This window comes from Typopeltis vanoorti, chromosome 15 (assembly GCF_054136105.1).
Source record: "Typopeltis vanoorti isolate ZY-2024b chromosome 15, IOZ_Tvanoo_1.0, whole genome shotgun sequence".
In the NCBI taxonomy this organism is placed as follows: Eukaryota; Metazoa; Arthropoda; class Arachnida; order Uropygi; family Thelyphonidae; genus Typopeltis; species Typopeltis vanoorti.
In genome coordinates this window covers 116,767,983-116,782,412 of record NC_143563.1, presented here as the reverse complement: position 1 = coordinate 116,782,412, position 14,430 = coordinate 116,767,983, and the positions used below count along the sequence as shown (strand labels likewise).

General features: G+C 37.3%; 1 protein-coding gene across 6 annotated transcripts in view; it reads left to right on the top strand.

Annotated features, from left to right (window-relative positions):
• Ae2 (anion exchange protein Ae2) overlaps positions 1-14,430 on the top strand; it is an 834,322-nt gene that overhangs the window by 654,647 nt on the left and 165,245 nt on the right. For all 6 annotated transcript variants that reach the window (XM_090404845.1, XM_090404844.1, XM_090404848.1 and 3 more), the window contains one exon: positions 13,792-13,881. In XM_090404845.1, the coding sequence (XP_090260971.1) occupies positions 13,792-13,881 (90 nt within the window). The remainder of the gene's footprint in view (positions 1-13,791; positions 13,882-14,430) is intronic.

Below are 14,430 nucleotides of genomic sequence, written 5' to 3'. Positions count from 1 at the left end.
GCCTGATACAGTGGTGAGAGCGAGAACAGTCAATGAGTTTAAGGAGCGATATGATAGACTTTGTGTTTCTTAAGAAGGACCTCCCACAATGAGTCTCTTGACTCCGTGGAGGCCTGAATGATGATAATTAATGTAGCTAACGATCACAGATTTCTTATTGATCAGAACACACAGCCACACATGTAGTATGACAAGAGGAAGGCAGATACAAGGATACTGTGAATGCCAATCAGAGTCATGAACAGGGAATTGGTCAAACCCAAGAGAGAGAGAGTTGTGGTATATTAGCTAGAATAGAGAATGTCGATGCTGGTACAATGACCCTAAACACAGAGTAATTGTTATGTGATCTTACCAATGTAAGGAGAATTCAAAATAAGAGAGCTGAGTTTGTTGCATAGGTTGAGTCAGTATTCCCAAAGATGATTGGTACAGGGGATATTTGGATATAAGGGATGTCGGGTTGTTTTAGAAATGGAAGTATATAATATACTATTTTCTGAAAGTTAGGAAGGTGAAAAGAGGAGGGAGAGTACTGTTAATGATTACAGAAGAACTGTGTCTGCAAATTGTGGAAGTTGATGGTATATGTGCAGATTTTGAATATGCATGATGTGGTAGTGTATGGGAACATGGAGAGTGAGTTTGTTGAATTTCTGCAAGGTAAATATCTTAAGTAGCATGTGAACGAAGCAACTAGAGCCTTTAGTGTTTTGGATTCAATGATAACTTCACCAGATGTAGTTGAGAATGAAGTATTAAAACTGCTTCCAGTTGGTGAGAATGATCATGAGGTACTTGTATGGAAAATGGTGAAACAAGAAAAGGTTATTGCCAAAAATGAATATATGTGGGAGTATAAAGTGGGTGATTTTAGGAAACTCTGTAATCAGGTAGGTTACCATCAGTACATTGAGGAGATGAGCAGAGCAGAAAGGATGTTGACAATTCATGGAACTCCACAAGGCAGTATCTGAGCAATGTATAACTGCATACCAAAGGTTAAGCGAATAAATAGAGTAGGAGTGAAATGGATGAACAGTGAAATCAAGCAAGCTGTGCTGGAAAAGAAAATGTTAGGGAGGAGGTACGAGTCAGTTGGTGGTGATCAGATCCCTGAAGAGTATAAAGTGCAGACTAGGAAGGTGATGAGCATGATAAAGAAATAAAAGGTACGAGAGAAGGTTAGCTGGTCAGCAAGGTTAATTCAAGAGAATTCTTCTGCTATGTGGCAAGCAAGAGAAACAATAATTATGGCAAGTTGACACTGGTGGATAGTCATGGTAGCAAAGTGAATTGCTGCAAAGGATATAGTGGAATTAATGAATGAGACTTTATCAGTATACCAGTCTGGTGTAAATGATTCTATGCAATATGTAGAAGGAGGCAAGTATCAGAATTGGATACGAAAGAATCAAAAGTGTATCAGCTGTTGATTGGGTTATTAGTTAAGGCTTATAGGAAAGGATGACATATCACCATGTATATTTAAGCAATGTGCACAGCAATTAGCTATAACCTTGACCCAAGTTATTTAAAGAAAGTTTTGCAGTTGGTAAAGTTCCTAAGAGTGGAAGATGGCAAAGTAGTACCACTTCACAAGCATAGTTCTAGGACATAAGTTTCCAATTATAGACCAATCAGTATAACTGTAGTTGTAGTCAAGGTGTTGGAGAGATTGGTTAGGAATAGAATACAAGATTGGGTTGTTGGACATAGTATTATTTATGATGGTTGGCATGATTTGTAAAGGGTATTCTTGTTATAGCAATTTACTTGCATTTGATGATAAGGTAACGAGCTTGTCAGATAAGGAAGAATCATATACAGTGATATTCTTGGACTTTGCAAATGTGTTTGATAGATTACTATATGATAAGTTGCTGTATAGCTGCAGCATGAGAATAGATAGTATATTGATTAAATGAGTTGGTGATTGGCTATCTGAATGATACCAATTTGTGTATGATTGAGTAGTGTTTCAAATAAGAGGGGTAACTAGTGATGTGCCCTAGGGTTTCTGTTCTTTGGCCCTTGCTGTTTAACTTGTTTGTAAATGATATATCATGTGGGCTGACTGGGGATCTTCAGTTATTTGCTGATGATGGAAAGTTGGAGAAAATTATAAGTAGCACCTCTAATGTTAGTTCCCTTCAGGAAGATCTGAATAGATTTTTGACTTGGACAAAGGAGTGAAGTTGTAGTTTTAATATTAATAAGTGCAAGATGTTGTATTTTGGACTGCCAAAATATAAGGCTGTTTGCTTAATGATGGCATTTTATGCAGGAAGTGAATGATATTTAAGATTTGGGGTTAAGAGTGTGATGGCTGGCAGTAGGCTGAAGTTTAGAGGGCATATTCTAACTATTGCTAAAACTTCACATCTTAGTGCCACTGTATAAAGCAATGGTCAAACCACACTTGGGCATTTGTGCTCCGATTTGGTCAGCTCGTTTTCATTGTGATGTGGAAACATTGTAGACGATCCACAGAGCAGTGACTAAGACAATATCAGTAGTCTGGAATGCTGACAATGGAGAGAGGTTATAGATTTGCAGAGTTTGGTGAAGTTAGTGAAGAGATTTTAGGAGATTTCTGCACTTCATAATCCCCAGAGGGGATTATGAAGTGCAGAAGGCAGACATCCTGGAAGTTGTTGGAGAGTGTGGTGAAGTGGGGTATGAGGAGTAGATTTTTTAGATCGAGAATTGTTAGTGAATGGAATACATTACTGAAATATGTGGTTAATGCAGTGAGTGTTAAGGATTTTAAGATTCAGTATCAGATTTTTTGTCAGTTGAATGAACTTCCCAGAATGAGTCTGTCAACTCCATAGTCTGTGTAATAATAATAATAATATATATATATATATAATAAGTAATATGTATAATGTAATATACATTGTTTGGAAAGAAGTCAGTGGACACAATAGTATGAGGACTAAACAGTCCTGGCACCCACCTTACTAAGATGTGGGACCTCCTTTCAATGTGATGACTGCATCAATCCTAGAGCATACTTTTCCACAAGTGTACAATAGCGATCAATAGGAATTTGGGACCATTCTTTCTGTAAGCTTGTAATGAGGTCCTGGACTGTTATAGGGTTGATGCCCTTTGATCTCAAACTCCGGGTCCTTGAAAAGAAGAACATGTAAGAAAGTTTTAAAGCGAATAAAAGTTGAGCAGCTCTCAGATGTGAACTGTAGGCTAAAATACACAAAGATTATTGAAGAAAAAATGAAAGAGTTTGAGAACAGGAATCAAACCTTGGAGATTCAGTGGCAAACTCTGAAGAAAACATTGATTGATTCTGCCAGAGAGGCATGTGGTGAGGTTATCTGTAACGATAAAAAATCAGAACTCCCTGGTGGACACAGGAAGTAAAGAGACAGTGAAGGAAAAGAAGAAAGCATACCAAAAGTTCCTGTCAAATAAGTCAGCTTGTGCTCTTAGAGAATATAGAGACAAATGCAAGAATGCTAAACACTGTGTAAAACTAGCTAAACAAAAGTCATGGGAGGACTTTGGCAAGAATATAGAAAATAAATATCAAGAAGGTGGCAAAATATTCTGGAGGTTGTTGAAGAAGCTCAGAAATGGAGGAAAAAGTGCTGTAAAAGGAGTTAGAGATGATAAAGGTGACATGAAAACAGGAGAAAAAGATATCCTTGAAGTATGGAGTAATTACTTTGAAAAACTGCTAAATGAAACAAGCAGTGATGACAGCACAGTGATAAAAAACACTGACCAGCCACGCAGTCAGGAATACATATCCATACTTGAAGTAGAAAAAGCCATCAAAGGCTTGAAATGTGGAAAGGCAGCAGGAGTAGATGATATTCGACCAGAAATGCTGAAGTATGGTGGTATAAGAGTCTTACAGTGGCTGCACTGCATAGTTCAGAAAGCTTGGACAGAGGGACGAATTCCCAATGACTGGAGTAGAGCTCTCATAGTACCCATATATAAAAAGGGAAATAAAACTGCATGTGAGAATTACAGAGGTATTTCCCTACTGAGTGTTCCTGGCAAGATCTATGCAAGTATACTTGAGAAACGGTTGAGAAGAATTGTGGAAGAAAAGCTTGGTGAAGAACAAGCTGGATTCAGGCCAAATAGAGGCTGTCAGGATCAGATCTTCACTTTACGACAAATAGTCGAGAAAGCATGGGAATATAACAAAGATCTGTATTTAAGTTTTGTCGATCTGGAAAAGGCATATGACAAGGTACCAAGAGAGAAGCTATTCAATGCGCTGCAGTTATATGGTGTCAATGGGGCATTATATCAAGCAATACTTAGTCTTTATTTGAGTTGTAAGTCAGCAGTTAGAATTGAAGGAAGTACAGGAAGATGGTTTAATGTTAAATCTGGTGTGAGACAAGGATGTACATTATCCCCTCTGTTATTCATTATCTATATGGATCACATTATGAAGGAAAGTGGTATTAAACATGATATCAAAATTGGAGATGTTAATGTCAGCTCTTTGCTTTATGCAGATGATGTTATACTTCTAAATAAATCCGCTACAAGTCTGCAAGATTCTCTGACTAAATTGAATAGCTGTTGTAATAGATATGGTATGAAGGTCAGCAATAAAAAGACAAAGACAATGAAAATAGGCAGAATCATTGAAAATATGAACTGTGTTGTGAATGGAGAACCTGTGGAACAAGTAAAACATTTCAGCTACTTAGGCATGATTTTTACTGAAGATGGTAAATTAAATATAGAAATAGACAACAGAATCAGCAAAGCTGGTATGGTGGGAAATCAGTTGAATAAATTCATATGGAATAAGAGAGAAATTTGTCGGAACACTAAATTAGCTGTGTACAAGACAGTCTTCAAACCAGTTTTAACTTATGGATCTGAGAGCTGGGTCAGAAGTAAAACACTTGACCAAAGACTAGAGACCACAGATATGAGAGTCCTGAGAAAGATTAGAGGTGTGAACAGATGGCATCAATGGCAATATCATATTAAAAACGAGGATATTAGGAAAGAACTTGACATTGTCAGCATCCAGGAATGTGTTAGCAGAGCTAATCTCAGGTGGTATGGTCACTTAAACAGAATGGGCGAGGAAAGATTAGCAAAACAAGTGTTCTCTGCCAGGTTGGCAGCAAAACGACCCAGAGGAAGACCAAGATATAGGTGGATCGATACGGTACAAAGTGCCTTAGATGATAGAAATATAAGATCTGATAATGTTGCAGTCTTGACAAGTAACAGACTGATTTGGAGGAAAATTGTAGATAGGAAATTAATAATGATGTAATTTTTTCATGTAGTACTATCATATCCTGTACACCCCTTGAGGCTACATGGCAGGAATTTGATGATGATGATGATGCCGTTTGATCTCACCTGATGCTCCATTTCATCCCACAAATGTTTAGTGGGCTTGAGAACTGCACTTTGTGGGGACCAATCAAGTGTGGTAGTGTTCAGGTCCACCAACCATGCAGTTACAACAGCAGCCTTATGACACAGTGCATTGTCTTGCTAAAAGAGACCATGGTCATTTCTGGAGAAACACCACAAAGCAGGAAGCATTGGATTGTTCAGAATGTTCACATACCTCTTAGAATTCAGTGTTCATGATACCACAAACAGAGGTCTGAGGCCAAACCAGAACCATACCATCACACTGCCACCTCCAAATGTCATAGTTGGAGTTATGCACTCTGGTAAGATACATATAACAGGCATTCGCCACACCAATGCCTGTCCATCTTTTCCGTGGAGGGTGAGCATGATTTTTCACTCCATAACACAACTTTCCAAGCCTCCAGATCCCACTGTACATGCTCTTTGAACCACTGAAGATAATTCTTCATGTTGGTTCGGGTAATGTGGGGCTTGCATATTGCAGTCCTACCCAGGAAACCGATGTTGTTAGCCTCTGCTCTGAATGTTTCCGTACAGATTTGTGTTACAGTGAATGGCCAGAACTCTGCTTTCAATGTGTCAGCTGATGCATGGTGGTTTTTTCATATTATCCTTCATTGCACCTTACAGTCATGATAAGTGAGTGTGGTGGATCATCGTCTGTAGGTAGCACATGCAGTTGACTTCCTGCACTTTCGTCTCAGTTCAGCAAATTGTTGACAAGCTGGTCATTCCAGGTCAACAGTTTGCTGAAGAGATAGGCCTGCAACATGGCATCTTATCACAATGCCTCTTTCAAGCTCTGTCATTTCCCTTTTGGAAGACATTTCACTTGGACACAGTTGCACTGGCTTGGGAGCATCTAATTCTTCCAATCTACACAAGCTACAAACATGACTCATTACATAGCTCAATGCACCTTGCCCATGGAGGTGTCTTTTGACTTCTTTCCGAGCAGCATATGTAATATATCAGGTGCATATTTCTGAAATCAAATGATTTTGTGAGGAAGTTGAAAACATCTTTGAAAACAACATCTCATGGTGTCAGTATTTAGAATGTAGCTGATATACTATTGGTATACTTCTAATAAAATCTTGTAAGTACCTGAACTAACTCCTTAACTTTAGTTCAGTTTCCTTTGTTTGTTAGGTAACAATTAGCAAATTATATCCAACCAACCCATACTCATAACTCTGTTTATACAATCACCTCACATGCTTAGTGAATCTTCTCTGAATATCTTCAATACTCTTGATATTTATTAAAAATTCAGGTGAATAATTATATGAGCCATAATGTAATATTGCCTTGACCAGAGACTTGCACAATAGTTTCATAATTTTCTTTCTCTTATAGTCGAAGCATTTTTAATGAAACCTGCAATCTACTGAGTTTTTCAAGTTGTCTAAAAATCTATCAAATACATACACCTGTACCCTAATATTTGTTAAATCTCTTAAAATATGTCCATTCAATTTATATACATAGAATGATATCTTCTTACAAATCACAGATACTTCATTTGTTCTGGTGAACAAATGTGAACAAATTAAATTTAATTTGTTCACACTTGTTCAAAATAGTACCTGTACCCTTTATTATATCATCCTCAGTCTATCAAATTTCTTTGGCACAGTCTGCAGGTATGCTGATTCATTCCTCTTATTTTCAGTACTTTTTTACTTAAAATGTGCTACCTGAATTTTGTTTGTTACCTGTTTTATATATTTCTGTTGCTTTTATGAACACTTCTGCCAACTTCTTCCTTCCCTCATAGTGATTCATTTTATTATTATTATTATTATATGACACCTCCAGGGAGTCCAAAGACTCATTGAGAGAGGGCACCTACTCTACAACCCTCCACCACTCAATCCACAACTACTACTACTTTCATCATGTACACCAACGCCATCTTTTGTAAATGCACTCCCATTTTTGCATTGCATCCACAAGCAGTCTTTCATCTCTCTCTCTCTCGCTCTCTCTCTCCCTTTTCTATACCTTATTTTTTTTTTCCTTCCTGGCATATCCATGGAACATTTTCCTTGCATATATCATCTCTATTCTTCTTTTCTCATTTCTGATGTGGAGAGTAGCTGTGCCAGATGACTAGTTCCAGGTCAATTTAAATGCAATCTGCCTCTCATTGGGTTCAACTTCTCATCCAGTTAACTCCATGTCTTTCCCCTTACTCTTCTCAGTCATCATATTATTCATTATCTTTATTTACTATTATCATATCTGTGCATTATGTAACTATTTTGATTTATTAGAATAGTTGTAAAGAGAAAATAGTGTCATTTTACATTCTTATAATCATCTATTTATTTAATTCGAGAGTTTGTTTGTTTCAAATCAGCAGCACAGCAAAGAACCATTCAATTTATTGATTTTAACTATATATATATATAGTTTGGTGGCAGTCATGTTCAGTTAGGCTAGAAAATGTGTTTTTAAATTTAAGTATAGTGCGGCTTTTTTTCTCAAATTGTGCTGCAGTTGTGCATCGGTTAGATACAAGTGTACTTCAGTGGTGTTATTGTTTGAAACTCTGTTGTATATATTGTGTTTTCACTACTGTTTGTTTCACTACTTCAGCGTCTAAAGATGGCATCCAACATACATCAGCAGTGCGCAGGACTTCTACACGAAAGGCTGGTTCAGCGTTAGATTTTTCACAATGGATGCGTTGCAGAAACTGCTACATGTATGCGCAGAAGAATGTGAAGGATCTGTGGACTGTCTGGGTAAATGAGAAGAATGAAAATGTCAATGTATGGGAAAAGTGTTGGGATAGTCTGGAGCGTTTAGGAATGAAAGCAGGCATTGGAACCATAGCGGAAGAACTTCAGCGGGGGTTCATGAAAATGAAAAGTGACTTGCATCTTCTGCAAGAAGAATTGGAAGTGCTCAGTAAGGAGGTACTGGAAGTTAAAATTGAGTTAAATGTTGAAGAGAGAAATTAGGACTATAGGGATCACGTTAGCTGAAGTAACTAGAACAAGATTACGTTTGGGAGAGTCTTTAGTGAATGATGAAGTAATAAATAGTATGGGAGTGATTGGAAGTCAATAAAATAAAAGCACAAGAGGTCTAGAAGAAACGAGATGTCGTGAGAGTGAGGGGATAAGTAAAAGAGCATTGAGTAATGAAACTGGAAGAGTCATGCTGAATAGCGTAGAAAATGAAGCCAGGAGTGACGCTTGTTTGGACATGAATGAAGTTAAGAGTGGTAAAATATATGGTGATTCTATGATTAAGGGTATGGAGAGCAGGGACTGGTGAGGACAATAGAGAGAGTGGCTTTAGCAATAAAGAGAGGGCATGATGCAGACAAGATGATAGTTATGGTGGGTAGAAATGACCTGAGTGGTAGTAAAAATCGGGTAGCAAAAGATTTAAGAACATTGTTAGATATTGTGAAGAAGAAAAGTGTCAATGGGAGGATAGTGTGTGTGCTGGCCTCGTTTTGAAAATTATGAGTTAAGTAGACGAGCAATGATAATGAATGATATCATTGCAAGAATGTGTAAAAAAAGAGGTCTGGAATTTGTTGATGTCTGGAGTGTGTTTGAAGGAAAAAGATAGTTGTATGCTAGAGATGGGCTGCATCTGAGCAAGGAAGGTCATAAGCGATTGAAGAAGTTACTGTTTTCTGAACAAGTTGAAGTAATTGGGCAGGGAAACTGAAATTGAAAAGACTGAGTGTAAGAGAGAGAAACTTTAGCAGTGATTGTATATTTGTTGATCCTTATTTGCAGAATAGAGGGGATAAAAATCAGCATGGGACTACTGAAATTAGTGACATGTATATCAGTTCTAAAGCCAGTACAAGAACTAAAGGGAATCTGCAATTTTTGTATACCAATGCAAGAAGCATTTGAAATAAGAGAGAAGAATTTTTGGCCTTAGTCAGTGCAATCTCATCTGTAGGTATTAGTGAAACTTGGCTGTCAGCAGAAGATGTGGTCACTGGAATTGAATGTGATGGTTTCAGTGTTTTCAGGGAGGATAGAGAAGATAGAACAAGGGAGAGGAGTACTGTTGATGATAGCTGATGTGTTGCAGGGGAAAGATGAAAGACATGTGAATGAGAGTTCATTTGAGGCGGTCTGGTGTGAAATAGTGACCAACGCAACCAAATATACAGTTGGTTGCTGCTATAGGGCAGGGGGAGGGGGAGATTGAATTCATCGATCAGCAAATTAATGATTAGTGCAATGAGTGCAGGTTTAGTAATTATTATGGGGGATGTTAATTATGGTGATATCAATTGGAAGGAGGAAATATCATGTGGCAAAAAGGAAATTGAGTTCATACATCTTCTGCGAGATAATTACTTGAAACAGCACATAACTGAAGGGACACGTGGTGTGAGAGTGTTGGACCTGGTCATTGGTTCAGAGGATATATGCAAAAGTAAAGTGTCCTCGTTACCTCCAGTTGGTGAGAGTGATCATGTGGTATTGACTTGGGAGGTTGCAAAATCTGTGGATTTTTCTGTTAAGAAAGGGTTTATATGGAACTACAGGTTAGGCAATTATAACAAGTTTCAGAGTGAGCTTGCAGCCATCCCATGGCAGAACATATTACAGGGGAAAGATGTTAGCAGTGCGTGGGATAAAATCAGTGGGTATCTGAGGAAAGCAATATCAGATTGCATCCCCATGGTCAGGAAGACAACCACGGTAGGCGTTAGATAGATGAGCAGTAGTATCAAGCTTGATCTGCAAAAAAAGAAAATGTTATGGAGAATGTTCAAGGAGAAAGGCGATCAGTACACCCATGAGCAGTACAAGGCTCAAGCTAGGAAGGTTACCAGCATAGTAAGAAAAGCTAAATCAGATTATGAGAAGACGTTAGCCAAGGAAATCAAGGGTAATCCCAAAGAGTTCTTCTGCTATGTGCCAAGTAAAAGGAAAAATGCCTTTGGAAGGATAACTTTAGTGGGTGCTGATGGTATTGAGGTGACAAATCCAGATGTAATAGTAGAGTTACTGAGTGATCACTTTTCAAAAGTCTATCACCCAAGTGAGGATATCTCTGTACCTGTAGCAATAACTAATGTGAGAATTGAATTTAAGAAATCAGAGGTATTTAACATATTGCAAAATTTAAATGCAAGCACTGCTGTAGGTTTAGATGGAATATCAGCTCGGGTGTTGCATGAACGTGCAAAGGAATTGTCAACGTCTCTTACTTGGTTATTTAACTTAAGTTTGAACTCTGGTATGGTCCCTAGGGAGTGGAAGGAAGGCAAAGTAGTTCCTTTACATAAAGGTGGCTCTAAAACTGCAGTAGTTAATTACAGACCAATCACCATCTCGGGAGTGGTGGTAAAAGTATTGGAAAAGTTGGTTAAAGACAAAATTCAAGAATGGGTGGATCAGGATATGATACTCTATAGAGGTCAACATGGTTTTGTTAAAGGTAGCAATCTATTAATCCTTTCTTTTAAGCTTACACGGTGATCCGAATGCATTTTTGAAAATTATGGAGACAACTACCGTGTTTGAATAAAAACTTTAGTTTAATATAACTAAAATCTACATTTGATGTTTCGACCTTTATGTCAAGGTCATCTTCTGGAGCATACAACTATACACAGAAAACAAGCTACACTACAATCAAACTGGTTTGTTAAAGATACTGACCAACCGCTACAACAATTGTTGACCTGACCTCTGGTGAAAAAAAAAAAAAAGTAGCAATCTATTAACTTTTTATAATAGAATGACATCTGAGTTGGACAAAGGAAATGGCTACACAGTGGTACTTCTGGATTTTGCTAAGACTTTTGACAGGATACCCCCATGGAACACTTATGCAAATTGGAGCAGATGGGAATGGATACTAAACTGGTGATATGGATAGGAGAATGGCTCAGGGAAAGATACCAGAAGGTGGTGTATGGAGGAGCAGAGTCCAGGATGAGGCAGGTGACCAGTGGTGTGCCTCAAGGCTCTGTGCTTGGGCCATTGTTGTTTAATTTGTACATAAATGATATAGGAAATGGATTGAGGGCAGATATTCAGTTGTTTGCTGATGATGCAAAGTTGGGTAGTGCAAAAAATCAAGCTGATGTTGAGAGTTTGCAGGATGATTTAAATAAGCTGGCAAAATGGGCAAAGGATAATGGATATCAGTTCAACGTGGAAAAGTGTAAGGTTGTGCATTTTGGGATTAAAAGATTACCGGCTGTGTACCACATTGATGGAACGGTACTCCAAGAGATTGATGAGGCTAGGGACTTAGGGGTATTGGTGAATAGGGAGATGAAGTTTAGGGGACACATTGTTAAGGTGTCCAAGATTACACATAGGATTACGTGGTTATTGAGGAACATACTAACATCCAGAGATAAGGAGGTTATTATTCCCCTTTATAAAGCGTTCATACTTCCACATTTAGATTACTCTGCTCGGGTCTGCTCTCCTGGATTCCTTGGAGATGAGGAAGTTGTGGAGAAGGTTCAGAGGAGAGTGACTAGGTTGGTGAGTGATGTAAAAAATGCTCCCTACATTGATAAACTGAGACCTTGTGGATTGCAGAGGTTGGTTGATTGGCGAAGAAGAGGGGATATGATAGAGACATTTAAATCACTAAAAGGCTTTTATAAGATTGATGCAGGGGAAATGTTTCAGCTGTGTGATAGAGATGGAAGAACAAGTGGTCATCCCTGGAAATTAAAGAAAAGTGTGTTTTACAGGTTCACTGCCACGCTACTTTAGCATAGTTTGTTCCCATACACCAAGCAATTTCACTTCTTCAAGGTCAGTACGGGTAATCTTGTTGCCGACGGTAATCGACATTCAAGTATACTCGTAGTTGGCTTGTGCGGAGCATATACCATCTACGAGTATACACAGTTTTTCATTACCAGACTCAGTTGTGAGTTCTTCATCTGTAAATGAATTCAAGAAGAGATATGATAGATATTGTTTTGCTAGTTTGGGTCTCCTGCGGAGTCTACTGACTCCATGGAGATACCCGTAATAATAATAATAATAATATATATATATATACACATATACAAGGGTGGTCTGAAAAGTTCTCAGCCTAACAATGAAAAAACGAATTTATAATTTCAAAATTAGTTTTATTTTTCAACATAATCTCCCTTTAAGACTAATACATTTATTCCAGTGATGCTCCGGCACCATTATCCTGTCCCTGTAGTGGTTCTGAGTAAGATCTGCAAAATACCCCCCTACAGCAGCAATCTTTTCTTGATTAGAAAAAAATAACGCTCACCAGCAAGGAAGAGTTTTGGGAAGAGATAGCCAGAGGGAGCCAAATCTGGGAATAGGGTGGATGTCCCAACAATTCATAGTGCATATTCTTAATTTGCCCATTGCCAAAACACCTTTGTGGGCAGTTGCATTGTCCTGATGAAAGATGATTTTTTTCTTCTGCAAACCGATTCTTTTCTCATGAATTTTTTCGTCTAGTCTGGTTAAATGATAGGAATAATATTCCCCGGTTATTTTTTTTTTACCCTTTTTCAAGCTAATTAATAAACAAAATTCCTTTAGCATCCCAAAACACTGATGCCATGACCTTTCCTGCTGATGTAACCGACTTTGTCTTCTTTGGTGCAGAAAACCGGCTTCTATCCACTGTTTTGACTGCTGTTTGGATTCTGGTGTGTAATGGTGAATTCAAGCCTCATCCATACTAATAAAATTATGCATAAAATCGGTTTTATTCTTGTAAAAAATGCTCCAAAAAGTGTTCAGAGATTTTCATGCAAGTGCGTTTTTGATCTGCTGTGAGCAAGGTGGCACCCATCTTACTCAAAGCTTTTTCATTTGCAATTCTTAATGCAAAATATATCCAACACATTCTTTTGAAATGCCTATAGTCTCAGCAATTTCACGGATTTTGACTCATCCATCATCCAATACCATATCCTGCACTTGATCAATGATTTCTGGTGTTGTTACAGTTTTTAGATGTCGTTTATGTGGATCATCTTCAAGACTGGTATGGCCATGTTTAAGCTTGACAGACCATTTCTTAATTGTTGAAAACGAAGGAACAGAGTGCCCATAAATTCGAATGAACTTCCATTGAATTTCTTTTGGCATTAAACCTTCTTTTACAAAGAATTTTATAACTGCATGATACTCAATTTTATCCATTTCAAATGATACAGACGACACTTTTGCTTCAGATAGGTGTATAAAAAAACTACTTGATAGAATGACTTGCAATTTCACATTGATGATTATGACAGATGTACCAACTTGGGTAAAAAAAAATCTTGCTGATAGTGTTGTCATTTATGGTTGAGGCCGAGAACTTTTCAGACCACCCTCGTGTATATATATATATAGATAGATAGATATATTTTATGTAAAAAGAATTATTTTTCTTTTCTAGGCTAGGAGAATTCTAGCAGATTTTGGAGTTCCTATTGCTATTGTGATTATGGTTATTGTAGATTTCTTAATTGAAGATGTATATACTCAGGTATGTATTGTTCTTCTTAGTTTAATCTGTTATACTTTTAAAATATGATATATTAATAGAAGCATATTAAACATTATGATTTGTTGGCATGTAAAAACAAATTATGAAATATACAACAAAATGTAAGCCATTGATTCTCCTGATGCTGTTTTGATATAACTTTTACACATAACACTAAAATAGTTTAATGATAATAAATAATTATCAAATTGTTTACCTGAAAATAACAAGCCACCATCAATGAAGCATGTTCATATTATGAGCTGCAAGCAAGAAATGATTATAGGATATTATTAATGATAGAATGTTGTTCAAAAATTATCTAAATATTGGGATTTTTTTAAAGCATTCTATCATTAATATTGTTCTATTATCATTTCCTCTTATGGCTTGTACCATGAATCTGACTTTATCCCATGAAATTCTTGGAAACCTAAAGTATTAATACCACGTGTATCGTTAGTACCTTAGCATGTACGTAGTATTAGTACCATGTATGGACTAAGGATTTTTCTGTTTGTATTCATTTTAGGTTTGTTTGTTTGTTTT